General features: G+C 36.3%; 1 protein-coding gene across 3 annotated transcripts in view; it reads left to right on the plus strand.

The window, feature by feature from the left end:
- The window catches only part of SLC39A8 (solute carrier family 39 member 8), a 73939-nt gene that overhangs the window by 34626 nt on the left and 20001 nt on the right, over positions 1-19312 (plus strand). For all 3 annotated transcript variants that reach the window (XM_072755561.1, XM_072755559.1, XM_072755560.1), the window contains exon 6: positions 449-616. In XM_072755561.1, the coding sequence (XP_072611662.1) occupies positions 449-616 (168 nt within the window). The remainder of the gene's footprint in view (positions 1-448; positions 617-19312) is intronic.

Genomic DNA, 19312 nt, shown 5'->3' on the forward strand with positions numbered 1-19312 from the left:
TGAGCTGGAATCAAGAGTCAGTTCCTTAACTGACTGAGCCACCCAGGTGCCCCAGGAATTTTGCTCTTATAATTATGTGAACAGCTCAGTTATTAGACTTGTAAATGTCAGGAGAAAGAAAAGTCAATATATTGAAAAGTATAAGAGAAGCAATTGATTCACAGTGTAGAATTTGGAAAAAGGACCAACAATTTAATGTTAAGAAAAATGTGCCCAATTTGCATTCATTCATGTTCATCAAAATAACAAGGCATAGGTACCCTAACATGAAAAAACAGAATCTAATAAATGAAGATACTTTTAATCTAAAAAGATTACTTTACAGAATAGATATACAAATTTTCTCTTACAAATAAAAAGCACTAAATTCTCTACTTTCTTGTATGTGTGAGCCATCATTTTTTTTATTTTTATAATCTCCTCTTCCTTTTTAAAATTTTTCATGCAGAATGATCATACCCACTTTAGAAATGATGACTTTGGTCCTTCTCATGAGAAAACTCATCAACCTAAAACATTACCTGCCATCAATGGTGTGACCTGTTATGCAAATCCAGCTGTCACAGAGCCTAATGGACACATCCATTTTGATAATGTCAGTGTGGTATCTCTACAGGTATGGTGATTCCATTTTCTCTTTACTATATTGCATCCTTTATATAATGTGAAGACTTCTGTCAATACAACCAAATCAGTATTATACACTTAAATGTGTCTGATTTATTCTATTATATGTGGGATAAGTGAAATGTAAGTCTATATTCTTTTTCTAATTTTCCTCCATACCCTAAACAAGTGAGTTCAGCAAGAAATTGAGAGTTACTGGATCTGAGACTTCATTATTCTTTAAGATTATTTAACTATATGTGTGAGTTACTTAGATTTATATAGTAACATGTAGCAAACTTAATCAGAGCATTTCTCTTATTTTGGAATTCTTTCAAGATCCCAAACCAAAAAATCCCTTAGAGTAATTTTAGAACTGCAAGAAAAAAAGATTTGTAAGCTATTAAAATTGTGTTCATTAATTAATTGATTTAGAATTTGTATCCCCACCTTCTAAATAATGTTAATAGATATCATTTGTTGAGTGGATATTATATGCCAGGTAGTATGCTAGGCATACTAATTGTTTTATCTCATTTACCTTTTATAATAGTTATTCAAAATAAGGTTTATTTTCTATATATGAAATATTTTGGTTTCAAGTGATGGATATCATACCCAAATTATCTATGCAGAAAGGAAACTTTATTGGAAAGATAGTGGGCTGTCTGATGCAACAGCTAGGCCAGAGGAAGAGCAAGAATCTAGGAACAATCAGAACCATTAGAACTCCTTGTCTTCCTCCTTCCTGTATGTTAGAGTCATTCTTTCACTGTGCACTGGCTCCTTCTGTAAGTGGGAAACAGAGCCACTAGCAACTCCTGAGTTTTATGTTTTATAATTTCAGCCACTAGAAGGAAATTGACCTGATTCTTTCAGCCCTAAATCCAAAATTCCTGGCAAGTGCCTCCTTGGTCTGGCTTGAATTAGATGTCCACTTCTAGACTAATCTAGAGGGTTGGCTACCTTGTATGACTGCAGGGCATATGGATGGAGTAGAGGAGTGGTTATGAAAAAGGGATACTAGGTGACAAGATCATTGATGTTCACAACAATTCTCTCTTTTTTTTAAAAGATTTTATTTATTCATGAGACAGACACAGACACACACACACACACACAGAGAGAGAGAGAGAGAGAGAGAGGCAGAGACACAGGCAGAGGGAGAAGCAGGCTCCATGCAGGGAACCCAATGTGGGACTCGATTCCAGGACTCCAGGATCACGCCCTGGGCCAAAGGCAGACGCTCAACCACTGATCCACCCAGGTGTCCCCACAACAATTCTCATTTGACAGATGAGGAAAATAAATTCTCGAGGGTCATTTAGTTGGTAAATAGTAGATCCATAAGCCACAAAGTTAAACACAATATAAAGAAGAAAAATTGAGGGGTGCCTGGGTGGCTCAGTTGGTTAAGCATCTGCCTTCAGCTCAGATCATGATCCCAGCATTGAGGGATTGCATTGAGCCCTGCATCAGGCTCTCTGTCAACAGTGAGTCTGCTTCTCCCTCCTCTTGCTCTCTGTCTGCTTGCCACTCTGCTTACTTGTGTGCGCTCTCTCTCGCTGTCAAATAAAATCTTAAAAAAAAAAAGGAAAAATTGAAAATAAAATCAGAGAAAGGCAGCCAAGAAAAAACAAAAATTAGAAAAAAAATATCTGGAAGAGGTTATGGCAAGTGACCTGAGTTTCCTTCTGGAAAGAAAACATGATCAGTCATATATTTTGCCCCACCTGATTAAGGAAAATCTCAAGTGTGTTTGAAGAGGCCATTTTGTGTTTGCACTGAGCTAACAGAGGAAATTATTTCATGCAATGATACTTCCAGCCAAGATTTTGCAAAGAATATGAAAATGTTCAAGTAGATAATCTCTTACAATAATTATAGCTAACATTTATTAATGCTCAGGGATTCTGCCTAGAATGTTAAATGAATGACCTCCTTGGGCCCTAGTCATAGCCTGGGAGACAAGTACTGTCATAATTCAGAGACTGTAGCTTGGAGAGATTAAATAACAAACCCAAGGATACGTAGCTCCTACATGGCAAAGATTGGATCAAGATAGAGGCCAACTGATACAGAAGCCTGCACGTTTGTATACCTTACCAGATTATTGGGTCATGGCTCTACTAGAATCAAGATGATGACATTAGGGCTCCTGGGTGGCTCAGTCGGTTAAGCATTTGCCTTCAGCTCAGGTCATAATCTCAGGGTCCTGGGATGGAGCCCCACATCAGGCTCCCTGCTCAGTGAGGAGTTGCTTCTCCCTCTCCCTCTGCCTCTCCCCCTACTTGTCCTCCATCTCTTTCTCTCTCCTCTCTTTCAAATAAATAAATAAAATCTTTAAAAAAAGAGATGATGACTTAACTCTTAATAAGTATTAATTTTTGTAAGGGAAGAAGATAATTTGGCCTGCGGCCATTACTTTCTGAGAACAAATAAATTGAAATGCTCAAAAGTTTGATTTTAGTTTTAAAGTTTTTGGTTTTCTGATTTATGATTTACTATGGCTATAAGACAGGTTTGTAGTAAATATAAACATCATGACAAAAATGGGATCTTACACATGATGCTGTTTCACATAATTTAGAAATATCAATTGAAAAGCTATTCTTACTCTACTTCTGAAAGTAATGCTAGTACACAAGCTTTCATTCATTTACCCAATAAGCATTTATTGAGTACCCACTCATTGTCCTAGGCAGAGGGGATTCAGAAGCAAATGAATTCTCATGAAGCTTATCATTTATTTAGTAGACAATATAGAGAGGAGTAAAACAAGAAAATACCACATAGCATTAAATACTTTGATGAAAATAAAATATGATGATGTGGGAGTGACCGGTGGGGTCTTCTTTTTTGATCAAGAAAGGTCAGTCTTTTCAGAGATCAACAGATAGTTAAATAATGAGAAAGAAGTGCCAGCCATGCAAACATCTGAGAAAAGAATGTTCTGAAATCTTTGAGAATAATCAAATGGGTTATATACAAGGGGACTGGAAGCTAAATAGTATTGGACTTCGTGACGTCAATCTTGGAGACCAGTGGCACAATTCCATCGATATTCTGAATAGAAATGACTGCGGAGGGTGCCAGGGTGACTCGGTCAGTTAAGCTTCTGACTCTTGACTCTTGATTTTGACTCTTGTCATGATCTCAGGGTCCTGAGATTGGGCCCCGTGTCAGGCTCTGTGCCCAGTGCGGAGTCTACTTGAGATTCTTTCATTCCCTCTTCCCCTCCCCGCCAACCACTTGAGTGCTCTTTCTCTCTCTAAATAAATATATAAATAACTTTAAAAATATTTAGACAAGTTAGTGACCCTTGCTCCAGACCCAGTAAATATTAGGCATCACAATCCATGTGGTGTGCAGGAGTATGTGTGTGTGTGTGTGCATGTGGGCACACAGGTACTTGTACGCAGGAAGAGCATATTTCCAGGAAAAGTTGGAAGTAATAGGAGAATAATAAGAGGCAGTTATAGGAGAACACAGTTACTCAGTTATTGCCACTAGGTGTAACACTGCGGCTGTGTTGCTGTGTTCTTTTCTCTCTTTGACTACTATGTAACCCTGTGGAGAAGTCATTTCAGTATCTGTGCAGCCAAATGGGTCTTTTTCACCTGAATCTACAGCTTTAGAAGGACTGTATTTTTATTAGGTGTTGATTCCTTAGGAATGTTAGATACTCAGGAGAGTGTTAGCTTTTCTAGGCCACTAGAGGGACCATCTGGCTTATTTCTCCTGTAGTCTGTAATCAGTCTTTTTCTAAAGGAAATCTCTTGTGCTTTTATTTAGGAATCAATGCCAATAAATATAAAGTGATAGGACTCACTTTTTTTTTCCTAATAGAAGAAACATTAACATCAGCGATTTTATGTTTAAAATTGAGGTGCAGTGAAGTGAAATATAGCTGCAAAATGTGGTGATGTTAGGGACACTTCTTTTGTCAATAACTGACATGAAGTGACATTCTCCAAATACAAAGAGAACATTTTTGAGGTGCTTGGGTCTCTATGAGGGTCCAATATATGTTAAATACGTTTAATTCATCCATCAAATACTTACTGAGCACCTAATATGTCCTTGGCACTATTCTAAGTACTGAGTACACATCAATGGGATAGAACAGACAAACTTTATGCCCTTTCATAACATAACAAATATAGTGAAATGTGGAAAGAACTATTTTTAAAAAATATTTTATTTTTAAAAAATTTATTCATGAAAGACGGAGAGAGAGAGAGAGAGAGAGAGAGAGAGAGAGAGAGGCAGAGACACAGGCAGAGGGAGAAGCAGGCTCCACACAGGGAGCCCGATGTGGGACTCGATCCAAGGACTCCAGGATCACTCCCTGGGCCAAAGGCAGGTGCCAAATCACTGAGCTACCCAGGGATCCCAGCATTCTTTTTTAAATTAAGTATGAGATAGAAAAACCTGATCAGGAAGCCATGGATGCGGGGCTTGTCTACTGGTCTTTTTTCTCTTGGATGGCTGGTATTTCTCCATTCTCACTCTGAGGGGGCAAAGGTGGTGTGCATTCCTGGCTGCTCATGTTGGGAGTGGGGTGGGAGCAGGAGGGGGCACTGTGCATTTCTCACTTAATATCCCTGTCTTCAGCACTGTGTGTCATTGTGGCCTTCAGTTTGCTTTGTGTCCTCCAAGTGAAAGTCTCTTTAGTTCAATATTCTCAAAGGGCAAATTTCAGGTGCCTGGATGGCTCAGTTGGCTAAGCGTCTGGCTCTTGATTTCAGCTCAGGTCATGATCTCAGGGCAGTGGGATTGAGCCCCATGTGGGGCTCTGTGCTCAACACAGAGTCCGCTTGTCCCTCTCCCTCTGCTCCTCCCCCTGCTCTCTCTCTCTCTCTCTCTCATAAATAAATAAAAATCTTTAAAAAAGGGCAAATCTCTAGTCATCACTTGGGTGGTTGCCTTGCTGCATTGTCTTGGAAGCAAAGACCTGTTTGGAAAACAGAAATCAGTTACTTTCCTATATGTGGTTATATTAGGCATTAATCAAAATGGAAAACCATGTAAGTAATAAAATTATCCAGAAGTGATTTTTGTTGACTTTGATTAACTGGTGTTTATGGAAAAGCTGGTGTAGTGTCAGACAGATGATGCTCCTAGATTGTCAGGAAGGGGACTTCTGGGTAGATCTGACTGTCAGTGGAATTTGCTCTCACTGGATCCGTCTCAACGCTTCTTGCCCCATGCATGGGCCATTTTATCTGGCTTTTGTCTTTGTGTCATAAACATTGATAACTGAATCCTCTCTGAATTTAGCCCACAATTCACTGATATTAACTATACTTTTATGCATCTCTAGTGAACCTTTTCAAATTTTCAAGAATATCTTGAAGTATCTTGAAAATATCTTCTAAAATATTTTCAATGCTCTGCAAGATTCCCACTTCTACCCTTGCTTCCTTTAGATGGAGATCATTATTTAGAATCTGTGAACTTTGCTGTTTTACCTTATTTGTTACATCCTGAAAATGGCTGTCTCCTCATCTGCTCTCCACCTTTTCATTTTTGTCAGGACTTGTATCCTTTCTCTTTTTTAAGGCCAGTTCCTCTAAAAGTTTCCATTGTTCCCATGGCTTCTTCCTGCTTCCATTCATTTTTCCAGAATATCTCCTTTCCCTATGTCTACAAACATGCTCAAGACTTTTATACCCAAAAGTAATCTTTTCTCCTGACTCTGCTTCTCCCCAAGATTTTCAACCCTACTCCTTCCCTGCACTGTCCAACTTCTTGAAGGACTAGTTAATACTGAAGACTTTTTGTCAGACATTCTTAAGTGCTTTATATATTAACTCATTTACTCCTTTCAGTAACAATCCTATGACATTAAGTATGATTATTATCTCCATGTTAATGATGTGGAACCTGATGTACAGAGAAGTTAAGTAACTTAACCAAGGTCACACAGGTACCAAGGTAGGATTTACATACAGGTATCCTGATTCATAAGTCCATCTGGTTAACCCTTATCCTGCACTACTCTGCCTATCATTTCCATTTGGTAACTAGTCTTTATGTGCACCTTCCTCTTTTTCATCATTTTCTCAAATATTTAATCATGTATTACTTAAAAAAAATCAGTACCTGTTCTCTGAAATTTCTCTTTGGGGTGATACGAGTGATTTTTCTAGACAGTACACTATATTCTTAACACTCATTTTTTTTTTGAGAAATTCCTAGAGTTTAGCACATATTTGAGTACTTCTTGTTGGCTGAACACTAGGAATATAACAGCAGATTTTTCACTGGGAGCCATTGCCTCTGTCTTATAATTGCTCATTAGGTGGCTTCTGTGATGCTATACTTACCTTCTCTTGCCATTTTAGCTACTACTTTCCCGGTGCTTTGTCTGAAACTCCTTTTCCTTGTAGGGCAACTAGATGTGGAGGAGGAAGCAAGGGTTTTGGAGTGACATGGGCCAGTGCTCACATTTCAGCTATAAATTGTTCATTATATGATTTAAGGAAAATCAATTAATGAGCCTTTGTTTGCCCTTCCGTTAAATGATGAGCAAAAATCCTTAAGCTAATGATTTTTTTGCAAAAGTTAAATAATTTACTTTGGGTTAACGATGCAACAGTGTCTGGCGCACTGTATGCTTATGATAAATATATGTTTCTTTACTCCCATTCATCAGTTTTTATCCTTCTCTTTTCTTAGTTTACAATCATAGTGATCTCATAAAATCCTATCAGTGGAAATTTCATTCCTCTGGGAATAACTTCTAAATCTATATGCTTAATTATTTACATATCAACCTTTCCAAAAAGCCTGCTTGTACTAAGTCATAAAGGCTTTTGAATCTATTTGCATTTTTCCACTGGGAAACACAAAGTAACACATTGAAAGGCTAAAACATACAGAATTTCATGCTTTCTCAGCTCCATTATTTACCTTTTTTATAACTTGAGTACTTTTTCTAAAAACTAAAGTTTGATTTTTAAAACTTGAAAGCCATCTGATAATAAAGACAACCTTCTAGATATAAATGCTTTCAAGTCAGACATTGACTTTCTGTTAAATAGACTAAAAGAGTTTGAAACATTTACTCTCACTTAGTGGACTAAAACTTTAAAGTCTAATTTAATTTGCCATTTGAATGATATCAGTTTTTGTCCCCCAGATTCTTTTTTTAAAGATTTTATTTATTTATTCATGACTGACACAGACTGAGAGAGAGGCAGAGACATAGGCAGAGAGAAGCAGGCTTCGTGCAGGGAGCTCAACATGGGACTCGATCTCAGGACTCTAGGATCACACACTGGGCTGAAGACAGGCACTCAACTGCTGAGCCACCTAGGTATCCCACACCCCACATTCTTTATCAGAGTTGTTCAGCTGTGCACTTACAGATCCAGTTGTATCTGTCACACTATGACACATTCTGTTCATTTGAGAGGACATTCTTAAGGATGTTCCTAAAGGAAATCCCTAAGGAGGGACTTAGGGTTATCTGCTGGGACTCCTTAAATGAGCCAATCATTTGGCCAGCTAGGACATCTCTGATTTCACTCAGGGAGGCTGGTATTACCACTGACACATTAACAAAAAATGTTGGTACTACCAATTACTAGACCAGCTGAGAGAATCAAATAAGTTAATGTATATGAAAGTGCTTTGAAAAGTAGTCAAACCTGTACTATTTAATCTATTTGAAAGACAGACTGTTGCTTAAGGGTTTCAGTCAGGGACTGCTATGGTATCCAGATGAAAGGGGAAAATATAAGGTAGTTTCCTGATAAAGATTTAAATGGAAAAAAGAAGATTTAAAGGGTTACTATTCTTCATGAAATTTATAATTTTAATCAATTGATATGTGCTATCAAGTCCATGTAAGCATAATTAAAATATTATTAAATTTGACTTTTGAGTAGAAGTTGAAGATTTTTAGGGCTTTCTTTTCCCTTTGTATATGAATACAAACACAATTTAATTTCTGTTGAATGAATGAATATCTTGAAGTAAAAGAGGAGAGAAAAGATGTTCAAAGACAAGACTTTCCAAGAGAAGTCTTCTCAGCTTCCCTAGAAATTACCAGAGATATGTTGAGTAATTCCTGTCCTACATATTGTTTGTCAAAGAATCCTTAAAATACTCTCAAAAGGTCCTACTCACAGTGGACAGAAAGAAGCCTTTTATGAGGTATCAGGCTAAGATGCCAAAAACGTCTTGGTTTTGAACTTGATTTATAAAACACGGAGTAAGACAGAAAACAAGATCTGTTTGATGTTGGTGGGAAAGAAGGAAAAATAAATCTGATAAAAGTTCCAGTTAATATTTGTCAGTGTTGGCAAGAGTTGGTCTTCTGGGGTTGAAAGACCAAAAATGAGTGCATGAACCTGGGTTATAGAAAAAACTATGGTGTCATTGATAGAAACACAGTTAGGAAGAGACCCCTGAAAAGGGGGGGCAGGATGAAAGGAGGAAAGATGATTAAATTTCCTTAAATAAACATGTTTATCAAGACAAAACATACAGAAAAGTGAACAGGCCATCTTTGTACAGCTCTATAAATTTTTACAAAGTAAATTTGTTCCTAGAGCCATCACCTACACCATGAAAGGACATCACCAGCAATTTAGTGATTATAACCCTTCCTCCTAAGGGAAACTACTATGAGTTCTAACATTATATGGTAGTTTTTCATAAATTATGTAATCATTTGTTATCTTCCTTCTTTTGCTCAATATTACATTTGTGGAGTTCATTTATATTGTTGCTTATAAGAGTCACCCATTCATTTTCATTGCTTTATAGTATTCTACCATATGTATATATTAATGACATCAGTTTCATTATTGTGAATTTAATCTTACCATATCTATTCATATTCATATTTCTATTTATCCATATGATATATTGAACTTCACATTTTTAAAACTAAGTAAAAATAGTATTTTGGACATTTCATTGTATAACTTGCTTTTTTTTGCCCATATTTTAGTACTTATATTGCTACTTCATTTTAACTGCATGATATTACTACTACTTGTTTATCCATTTCCCATGACATTGATAATTTTTTTCCTTTTAGCTTTTTGCTATAACAACAATGCTGTAATGCACATTCTTTTTTTGAGAGAGAGAGAGAGAGAGATAGAGAGAGAGAGAGAGAATCTTAACTAGGCTCCACATCCAGTGTGGAGCCTATTGTGGGGTTTGATCTCACAACCCTGAGACCATGTATGATGTGAGCAGAAATCAAGAATCGAGTGCTTAACCTACTGAGCCACCCAGGTGCTCGTGCAATGTACATTCTTATCCATGCCTCATCAGTTTCCATGGAGAGTCTGTCTAGGACTGTGGTGGGTGTTAGTGGCACTTCAGGCAGAACAATTCTTTGTGTTAAAATGCCCTGTACATTGAAGGATATTAAACATTGAAGGCGCTCAGGGTGCTATTTGTCAGACATAGCACTCCAGTCATTAATAACAAGGGAAAAATAGCCCCCATTACCGTCACATTTCTAAATGCCCTTGGGTGACATTAGGTAGTTTCTGATTCAGAATCATTGATCTTTTCTCAACCTGAGCTTTGTGAGACAAGTTTTGTAAGACAAGAAAATGTTTTAAAGTGACTATTTTCTCTCATCTTTTGAGGCTGGTACATAGTTAATATCATTGTACATGCACAGAAGAGAAAATAATTTATTAAGCATGAAGGATACCTTATGGCATTAAGACTTGTCTTGCAGAACATCTGTGAGAAAGATTGGGGTATATAGCTAGACTTGTAAGAAATGGCTCATATATACACATATAGTTTTACTGAATACTAAAAAATTGCTCTCTAAACTGTCATGCTTTTTTTTAACATTCTTATCGAGAGCAGAAAAGAATTCACTTTTTCTTCATATCTTTAGCAATACTTGGAAATTTCAGACTTAAAAATTCGTTGCCGATTTTAACGAGTTTGAAATGTTATCTTTTTGTGATTTGTCTTTGTATTATTCTGATTACTTGTGAAGTCGAGCATCTCTTTATCTGCTTATTGGTCATAAGTTTATTTTTGTGTTTCCTGTTCACCTATTTCACATATTTTTGTTGAGTTTTTTTATCAATTTACATTAAAGAAAAAATTATTCTGATGTTTGTTAAAATGATGAAAAAGACTTTAGTCCAGACTATAACAATATGGGTCCACTCTATAGAGGATGGGGATTGGACTCAACTTGGAATACAGCAAAGCCAGTTGAGGATTTGTAGCTAATGAGCAGAGTGAAGGGCTCAATGGATAGGAAATCACTAAGAAGAGACATCAAGGATAGGGGAGCTTTCACAAAACTGACTCTACACATTCTTGCTACAACTGGACCCTGCAAGGACACACACAGAAACCCAGATTGATGCCTTGATGACAAGAGGGCTCAGGGGAGCCTGACTGAAGGTTGGTTGAAGAATCTTTGTCATTTGCAGGAGTTATATATATATATATATATATATATATATATATATATATATTCTAGATCCTACTCTTCATTGAGTAAATGGATTACACATATGTTCTCAAAGTCTGTGACTTCTTTTCACTTGGTTTGCCTTTTATTTTTACAAAGTTTTAGGGGTGCCTGGGTGGCTCAGTTGGTTAAGTCTCTCCCTTCAGCTCAGGTCATAATCCTGGGGTCCTGGGATTGAGCCCTGGATCCCTGTTCAGCAGGGAATCTGCTTCTCCTTCTCCCTCTGCCCTGCCCCCCCCCCCCACTCTTGGTATGCTCTCTTTCTCAAATAAATAAATAAAATCTTTTAAAAAAGTTGTAATTTTAATGAGGTCAATATATTAATACTTTCTTCAGATTTTCTATGCTCTGAATCTTGTTTAAGAAACCTTCCCTTTGCCAAAGTAAAGAAGATATGTTTCCATACTTCTAAAAGTTTTAAGCTTAACTTCCCATGTGGAATTTATTTTTGTATATGATATAAGAAAAAGATCTAGTTTTTTTTTTTCTGTGTAGATAATCAGTTATCTTAGCTTCTTTATAGGATAGATCATTTTATCTCTGTCATATATCAATTTTCTATAGATCAATGCATCTGTATCTGGGCTTTCTATTCTCTTTTGTTTATCTGTATAAAAAATTTCTGGCCCAATACCATACTACCTTAATTATTATAGTTTTTAGTGTGCATTGAATCTCCTAAGACAAGACTCCTGTTTTTTTTTTTCTCCATTGAAATTTATCTTTGTTCTTCTGTATCAGTATGATACGGAGTTTTGGAATTTTTATTGACATTACATTGAACTTAGAGCTCCGTTGAAAGACAGCTGACATCTTTATAATATATCAGATTTTCCTTGTTTTGTGATTTTTCACATGAGTCTCTTTAAGTTTAAAGCGAGGTTCAGTTAGATGTATTCCTAATTATTTGTAGCCTTGCAGGTATTCCAAGTGTTATCCTTTTCCTACTATATTTTCTTTTTCTTTTTTTTTAAAGATTTTTATTTTTAAGTAATCTCTACACCCAACATGGAGCTCAAACTCACAACCCTGAGAACAAGAGTCACATGCCAATTAACCAGCGAGGTGCCCCCCTAATATATTTTCTAATTGAATATTACTGGTATGCAGAAGTGATAAACTTCATTTAGTAACTGTATCCTGCAGCATTGCTGAATTCTCTTATTATTTCTTGTATTTTAATGCTTATTCTTTTGGATATTCTATGTAGACACTGAAGAGCAAATAAGTACTTTTTTTTTTTCTTTTCCAATTGGGCAAAAAATTCTTATTTTTCTTTTCTCCTTACATTGGTAAGGATTCCTGAGATAATACTGAATAGAAGTTGTGATGGTCAGCATTTTGTCTTGTTTTTGACTTTGATGGGAATGCTTCTAAATTCAGTAGGTTGCTTGTTTTAGTTTTTTAATAGATATCCTTAATTAGATTAAGAAAATTCCTTCTTATTCAGAATTTACTGTCATTCTCAGTGTTAGGTTTTATTGGATTTTTTTCTTTTCCTATAGTATAGCCAAATATTGATATAATCTATAATACTTTTTTTCTTTTAGAATTGAGAAGTCTTTATTCAGGGTGAAAGACTAAATGAATAAATTATTTTCTCACAAAAAAACAGTTTCACTTCTGAACTACAGTATTATTTATTAGATGTAATTGATTAGTAACTTTTAAAACTTTGTTTCATCAAAAGAACTTGAATCAGATGGATTTGAGTTTAAATTCTGATTCTGACAACGAATCAGTTTACTTAACTTTTCTAAAACTTTCTTCTTCATTTGTAAGTTTGAAAAATCTCTACCAGTCGGGATTATTACTAGGATTAAATGAAATATTTAAAAAATAATGAATAAGTATAGATATGCAGTAAATATTAAATCGTACTACTACTATGACCATACTATCAAACATCACCATGTTCCTGAGAAGCAATGGGGATTTAGGTGAGAGTAACAGTGAATGTTGTATGAGGACTCGAAGCCATAAAGTCCTCAGTTCAATGGCAGAATATTGAGCAGTTCTGGAAAGGAAGCCTTGGTAGAAATTTGTGTGATCATATATATGCCAAGTTTTTAAGTACTTGTCAACTGGAAAGAGGAGAGCATTTTATGCATTTTATCTCCTATGAAGATATGGTCAGAAAACATTTTAAAGATTCAAAAGTAGATGGCTTACTTCAATGCAGGAGCAATTTATAGCTAAGAGTTATATTAATGAAGGTTTCTGGAATAGAAGAGGAGAACAGAACTTTCATCACAATTTGCAGAGAACAAAACCAAGTAGTGAGTTTGAATAAAGGATCTGGAGGCAGTTGAATTGAATTTGAATGTTGATTTGCTTACCTTTCAGAAAAAAATTCCCAAAGTCCAGGTTCATTAGAAGAGATTTTGGTGGATAAAGTCCTGTATACTAGGCAGTACTATCTTCAGGGACATTAGAGAGAAAAACTGGAAGAAAATGGCCAGGCATGAGGTGGTGCCAAGTTTCCATCTGTGATTGAAGAAACCCTGTATAGGTACCATAGTAGATCCTCCCTGATAAGATGTGTCTTTGCTTATTTTAACTCCAGCACAGAGTATTGAAGGTGAGTAATAGATCAGTTTCCACAGTAATAAGTTTATCTGAAGATGGAGAACTGGTGTGGGGTGGGGAGAGAAAGTCTTGGAAGAGTTTTCAAGAAAGAGGAGATTGGGAAAATCTGCCCTGATGGCTGGAATTAGGGCAAGGAGAGAGTTCTGAGGGATATTTAGAAGTGGTGCCAAATGTTGAGTAACTCCTTCCTCAGTGTTTTTGAAAAGGCTTTGGAAAAGAATGCATACATTTGCAATGCTTCTGAAGCCAGATATAGCTACCTTTGGAGGCATTATTATGCTGCAGTTGGCTGTCAGGAGAGGAAGGCCAGATTTAATAAATACAGAAAAAGACTAGAAAAGTGAACTATTTCGAGGAGTTTGTCATTGAAGGGAGAAACAATATTTGGGAAATCCAAGGGAGATTTCATACAGGGGGGAAAGCTGAGTGGACAAAGAGAGCTAAAGATGCAGAAGAGAATGGAAGTCATGGTAAGAATATCTGTTGGAGCAAATTCCTAGAAAAGAAACAAAGAAGGAATTAGAACACAGGTAGAGTTACTGATCATGAAAATGAGAAGGGGTCCTATTCTGAGATGGAGTGGAAAGTGGAGAAAGTATCTGTGGAGTAGAGGAGAAGGAACGTGAGACAACTTCCATCTCAGGCAGGTGGGAAGTAGCAGTGAAAGAGTATGGGGTCGGGGAAAAATGGAAAAGTTTTGGACTGGACTCTGTTAATGTGGTGATCAGAACAGATCAAAACAGATTGCTGAGCAGAAAGGCAGAATTCTCAGCCTTGAGCCTGTGTCCTTACTTACAAGGATGGGTATGTAGACCTTTACAGTCTTGTGACGCCCACAAACTTGGGCACCACTTTGCACACATGTGAGACAGAGCAATAGTCCATCTGGATAGAGTCCCACAGTATTCCAGACAGGGAGAATGACGTGCTTGCTACCTTCGGAGGCTAGAGGATTCAGGGAGTCAGGTGGTCACATACGGGAGTAGCTTGCTCCTACATTGAAGTTCCAGAAACATAATTTTGCACTCTATCTCCTGGAAGGCTGTTTCTGCGCAGATTTTCTTTTCTCTAGGCTCTAAAACATAGTATCAGGTAGAGCAACCCATTAATACTCATGTTAGATTTTTAATACTTGTCACTCCTGAATAATTCACAGCAATGAGGGTGATGGCGCTACTCGGTGTGATGGTGGTGGTACCTATTATGTGCAGGAAGTATATTCAGGACTTAACAAATATTACTCATGTACAACCTTGATTGGTAGTAAGTGTGATGATCTCCGTTTCATAGATGAGGAGATTGAATTTCAGAAAGGTCATAATTTAATTGAGTGTAGATTAATCACACTCTTTTAACAAAGCTAAGTTGCTTCCTGATTTGCATGCTTCTCATCAACTAAAATGACTACTTTTGATGAAATCCAAATCTAGGTAGATTTTTGTGAGAAAAAAATTCTTATGTACTTGACAGGCATCTACCAGGTACTTGGTACTCCTTACAGTTACTTATAGACATGTAAAAAAATAGTTAGAATACAGTGTGATGAGTACTGTAGTGGGGTGTACATAAGTTGCTGAGAAAGTTGTGGCACATTTAGGGTGGGAAGTGGTGCAAGTGAAGTGAGCATGGGTGCTTTCCTGAGAAGGTGATGCTTTACCATCTTGAAGGACAGGTGGGAGGTTGCTAGGTAAATAAGATTTGATGAAATGGTAACAAACCTGCAGAAGATACTTCCAATTATTATTTTTAAACATTTGGCCATTTAAATTTTTGAAAAATTTAGGGAAGTGTGCCTACAGAGCATTCTTAATTATTCCCCTTAGGAAGCTGCTTGATGAAGCGCATTAACTTTTACAACAGAAGAATCTACATACTCACCAATTATTATATACAATTTAAAGGGGTTCATGAACCCATTGAAATGCTCCTATAACCTCCCAACTAATCCTCTCTGATATAAAGAGATATTTGAAAAAAAGAAGATAAATGCCTAAGGGTAAGAGTGGGTAGCACTGTATAGTAGGTGCTTTATAGCTGTTATTATGTTTGATTCATACAACAGCCCTGTAAAAGGGGTATTAAATTAATTTATGCATGAGTAATTTAAGACTCTTAAATCACTCACTCAAGTTCACCCAGATAATAAATGGCAAAGCTATAATGAAATCCCTTCCTATGGCCCTGAGTCCCAAGTCCACGTTCCTTCCACACACATGAGACTAACTTCCTCATGGGAACATTGCTATAACGTGTTCCAGTTTCTAACAAGTAACTTAGAGGTGAGCTTCTGGAGTACAACTTGTGGTGAGTTGAGGATTGTCTGCACAGTGAAACCTCCCTATTTTTGATTCTACTAATCTGTCCTAGGCGATGAATTATTATTTGTTATATTTTGTTTATATGCTAGGTTATGTGCTGGGCTGTAGAGTATCTTGGCAGCATCTACAAAAATTGCTTTTGAACAATTTGTAGTCAAGATGCATCTAAGGTTTTTAAGTTATCTAAAGAAATAATAACCAAGTTGTTTTTATGTAATTGATATGCTACATTATTCTTATACATACAATGTGGCAGGTTTTCTTAAGGACCTCTACCCACCCTCCACCATGCTTGCTGTGGAAGCCGTTTGTTGGTGTGAGTTCTAGAAAGCAATAATAGTGTATTTATCTAAACACACTCTATACTAAATTGCTTTCACTAATCAAGCAGGACTTATCCCTATTTAGAAGAATTAGTGAGAATTTACTCAATTAGGCTTGATGTCAAGTTAATTTTCCCCCTATTAGTATAATGAAGAATTGCTGTCTTGCTCTGTCATGCATGCTGATTGATAAAAAAATTTAGAATGAATGCCAACACATTTTTCTTTTTATAAGTGAGGAAAAAATTTAGGAGGTTCAAGTAAATTATTCTGGACATCAGAAAGTTGCTTAATTCTATTGTGTAGAAAGCCCAATTACAAACCAGAATGAACGATGAAAGAAGGTAAATACATATTCTATTGCTGGTGTGTCTTTAACATCAGCTTTTTCAAAATTTTTTGAAGATTGCATTATAAAGGACGTTCATATCATAAATATCAGACTAGCCAACATAGGCCTCTGTCTTTTCTTTGACTTCTGTTATTTGCTTATTTGAAAATATTTATAAAGTACTATATTCTTTGCATGCTACATCTTGCTGTTTGGGACTAATGGATCAAGACCTGGTAAGTAATTTTTACTCAGTGGATTGCATGATGGAAAATTTGCCTAAGCTTGAGTTGTTTTATTATAATAAATGGAATTTATGTCTCAGGGAGAAGCAGTTGGGGAGGTAGAATTTACTCTATATTCAAATATTCCAGGCTGTATTTATTCCATATATTTAAAAATAAATATCCTAAATTAGAAAGATTACAAAGTGAAAGCATCTTGCAAATGAAGTGTGGTCTTACCAAAATGTTTTTGGTTTGACAGTACTACACTACTGAGTATTAGCAGATTGTTACACACACACACACACACACACACACACATTCACTAATCTGTAGATATTTATCTTTTTTTTTTAAAGATTTTATTTATTTAATCATGAGAGACACATATACACACACACAGACAGAAAGAGAGAGAGAGAGGGAGGCAGAGGCACAGGCAGAGTGAGAAGCAGGCTCCATGCAGGGAGCCCGATGTGGGACTCGATCCTGGATCTCCAGGATCACACCCTGGGCTGAAGGCAGCGTTAAACTACTGAGCCACCTGGGCTGCCTGATATTTGTTTATCTGTCTCTCTATTCATATCTATTCAGTTTTATGTCTGAGGCACATGTCCAGTCCAAAATATCACTTTTATAACTATTAATACCTCTCTGATAATCTTAGTGAATAAAAATACAATTGGAGGTGTTTGAAGATCGAATTAGGTGTTCACTCTTAACAAATGTACCAACAAGTTAGAATCAGATCATTGATTGGGTGGTAAAATTTGATTTTACTATGTGTCTACTTTTTAGATAGGGGATTTCAGTCTCTTTCTGAGGATCTCATTCCAATTAAGTTAATAACTCACTTATTTTAGTTAAGTGGTGACTTTCTCCTATGTTTAACTTTGCTTGCTGTTTTAATCAGTAGATCAATTTATTTAGATATATTGTAAGTTTTTTTTTATATTGTAAGTTTTAAGTTCTTATCAGTAGAGAAGACAGAGCCCAATGTGTGAGTCTAATGATTTTTGAAATGGTTGAGAAATTATTGCTTTATATTTCTGTTATCAGGTATTAGAGTATTAAAAGTAAAAAAAGAACAAAATTTATTTTATTGAGTCTTCTTCTTAAGAATACCAAATTGTTTAATGAAAATGACTTTATTTAACCTTTATAGCAACTTAATGAAAGTGCATTAAAGTAAAAAAAGTTCTATAGCTGAGAAAGTGCCAATAAAGATGATCTTTGCAGGTTCAGTAAATCTTGCAGATCTTTGGTCTAATACTTTCTAGTTCATTCATTTTAATTACTAGGTTATAAAGTATGTATCAGAAAAACAGAGGTGAGGGATCATCATCAATAGTTTTCTAGGCTGCAAAACAAATACTTAATCTAGAGGTAGTTTTACTTTTTTTGCAAAAATCCTTTACTGGGAAGAAATAGTCCCCATTTTCTCTGTATATTTTTTGTGACTTTGACCAAAATTTCAGAGTCATGCAATGTATATATTAAAACAATATTGGTAATCTTTTTTTAAAGGATTTATTTATTTATTTATTTGAGAGAGAGAAAGCATGCATGAACAAGCAGAGGGAGAGGCAGAGTGAGAGAGAATCTCAAGCAGACTCTGTTCTGAGTGTGGAGTTCACCGCAGGGCTTGGTCCCAGAACGCTGAGATCATGACCTGAGCTGAAATCAAGAGTCAGACATTTAACCAACTGAGCCACCCAGCATCCCAATAATGGCAATTTTAAATTAGGACTTCTGTGATAACATGCATATTCGGAATGACATTCTAGTCTATAGGTCAAATCAGTGAACCTATATTAAAGGGCAGGAGATGGTATTCATTTATTCATCCTGTTGTTCACTCACTTGTCACGTATCACACGATCACCTCCCCAGTGCCATGCTCTGTTCTATGCCCTGGAAATTCTGTGGCAAATTAGAAAATATTCCTGCTTTCTGACACTCTTTTTATTCCAGTGGGTCTCACAGCTCAGTATCCTAGTGTTACATATGATGTTTAAGAAATTAAAATGTGGTGGCGTGATGATGTTTGGGTGGCTACTTTAGTTTGGGTGGTCAGGGACACATTTAAACTAAAATTTGAACCATAAAAAGCAGCTATCCGTGCAAAGATGAGGGTGAAGAAGGTCACGGCTGAGGGAACAGCCAGTATAGCTCTCTGGGGTGGGGGGAAGAGTTTGGTGGGTTTTAGCAATAGAAAAAAGGTCAGAGTAGCTAGGGCACAGTGAATGCTGGTATACCAGGATACTGGAGAAAATTCAAGATGTAAATCTTTCTTCAAAGTTTTCTTGTGTTCTAGCACTTAAATATACCGATAACCTCAAATAAGTGCCTGGTTCTAAAATTACATTTTGTTATATGTAATAAACTCAGGAAGGCATAGTTAAGAAAACAACTACATTTTTCTATCCATAATGTGATCT

This window comes from Vulpes vulpes, chromosome 4 (assembly GCF_048418805.1).
Source record: "Vulpes vulpes isolate BD-2025 chromosome 4, VulVul3, whole genome shotgun sequence".
NCBI classification, from domain to species: domain Eukaryota; kingdom Metazoa; phylum Chordata; class Mammalia; order Carnivora; family Canidae; genus Vulpes; species Vulpes vulpes.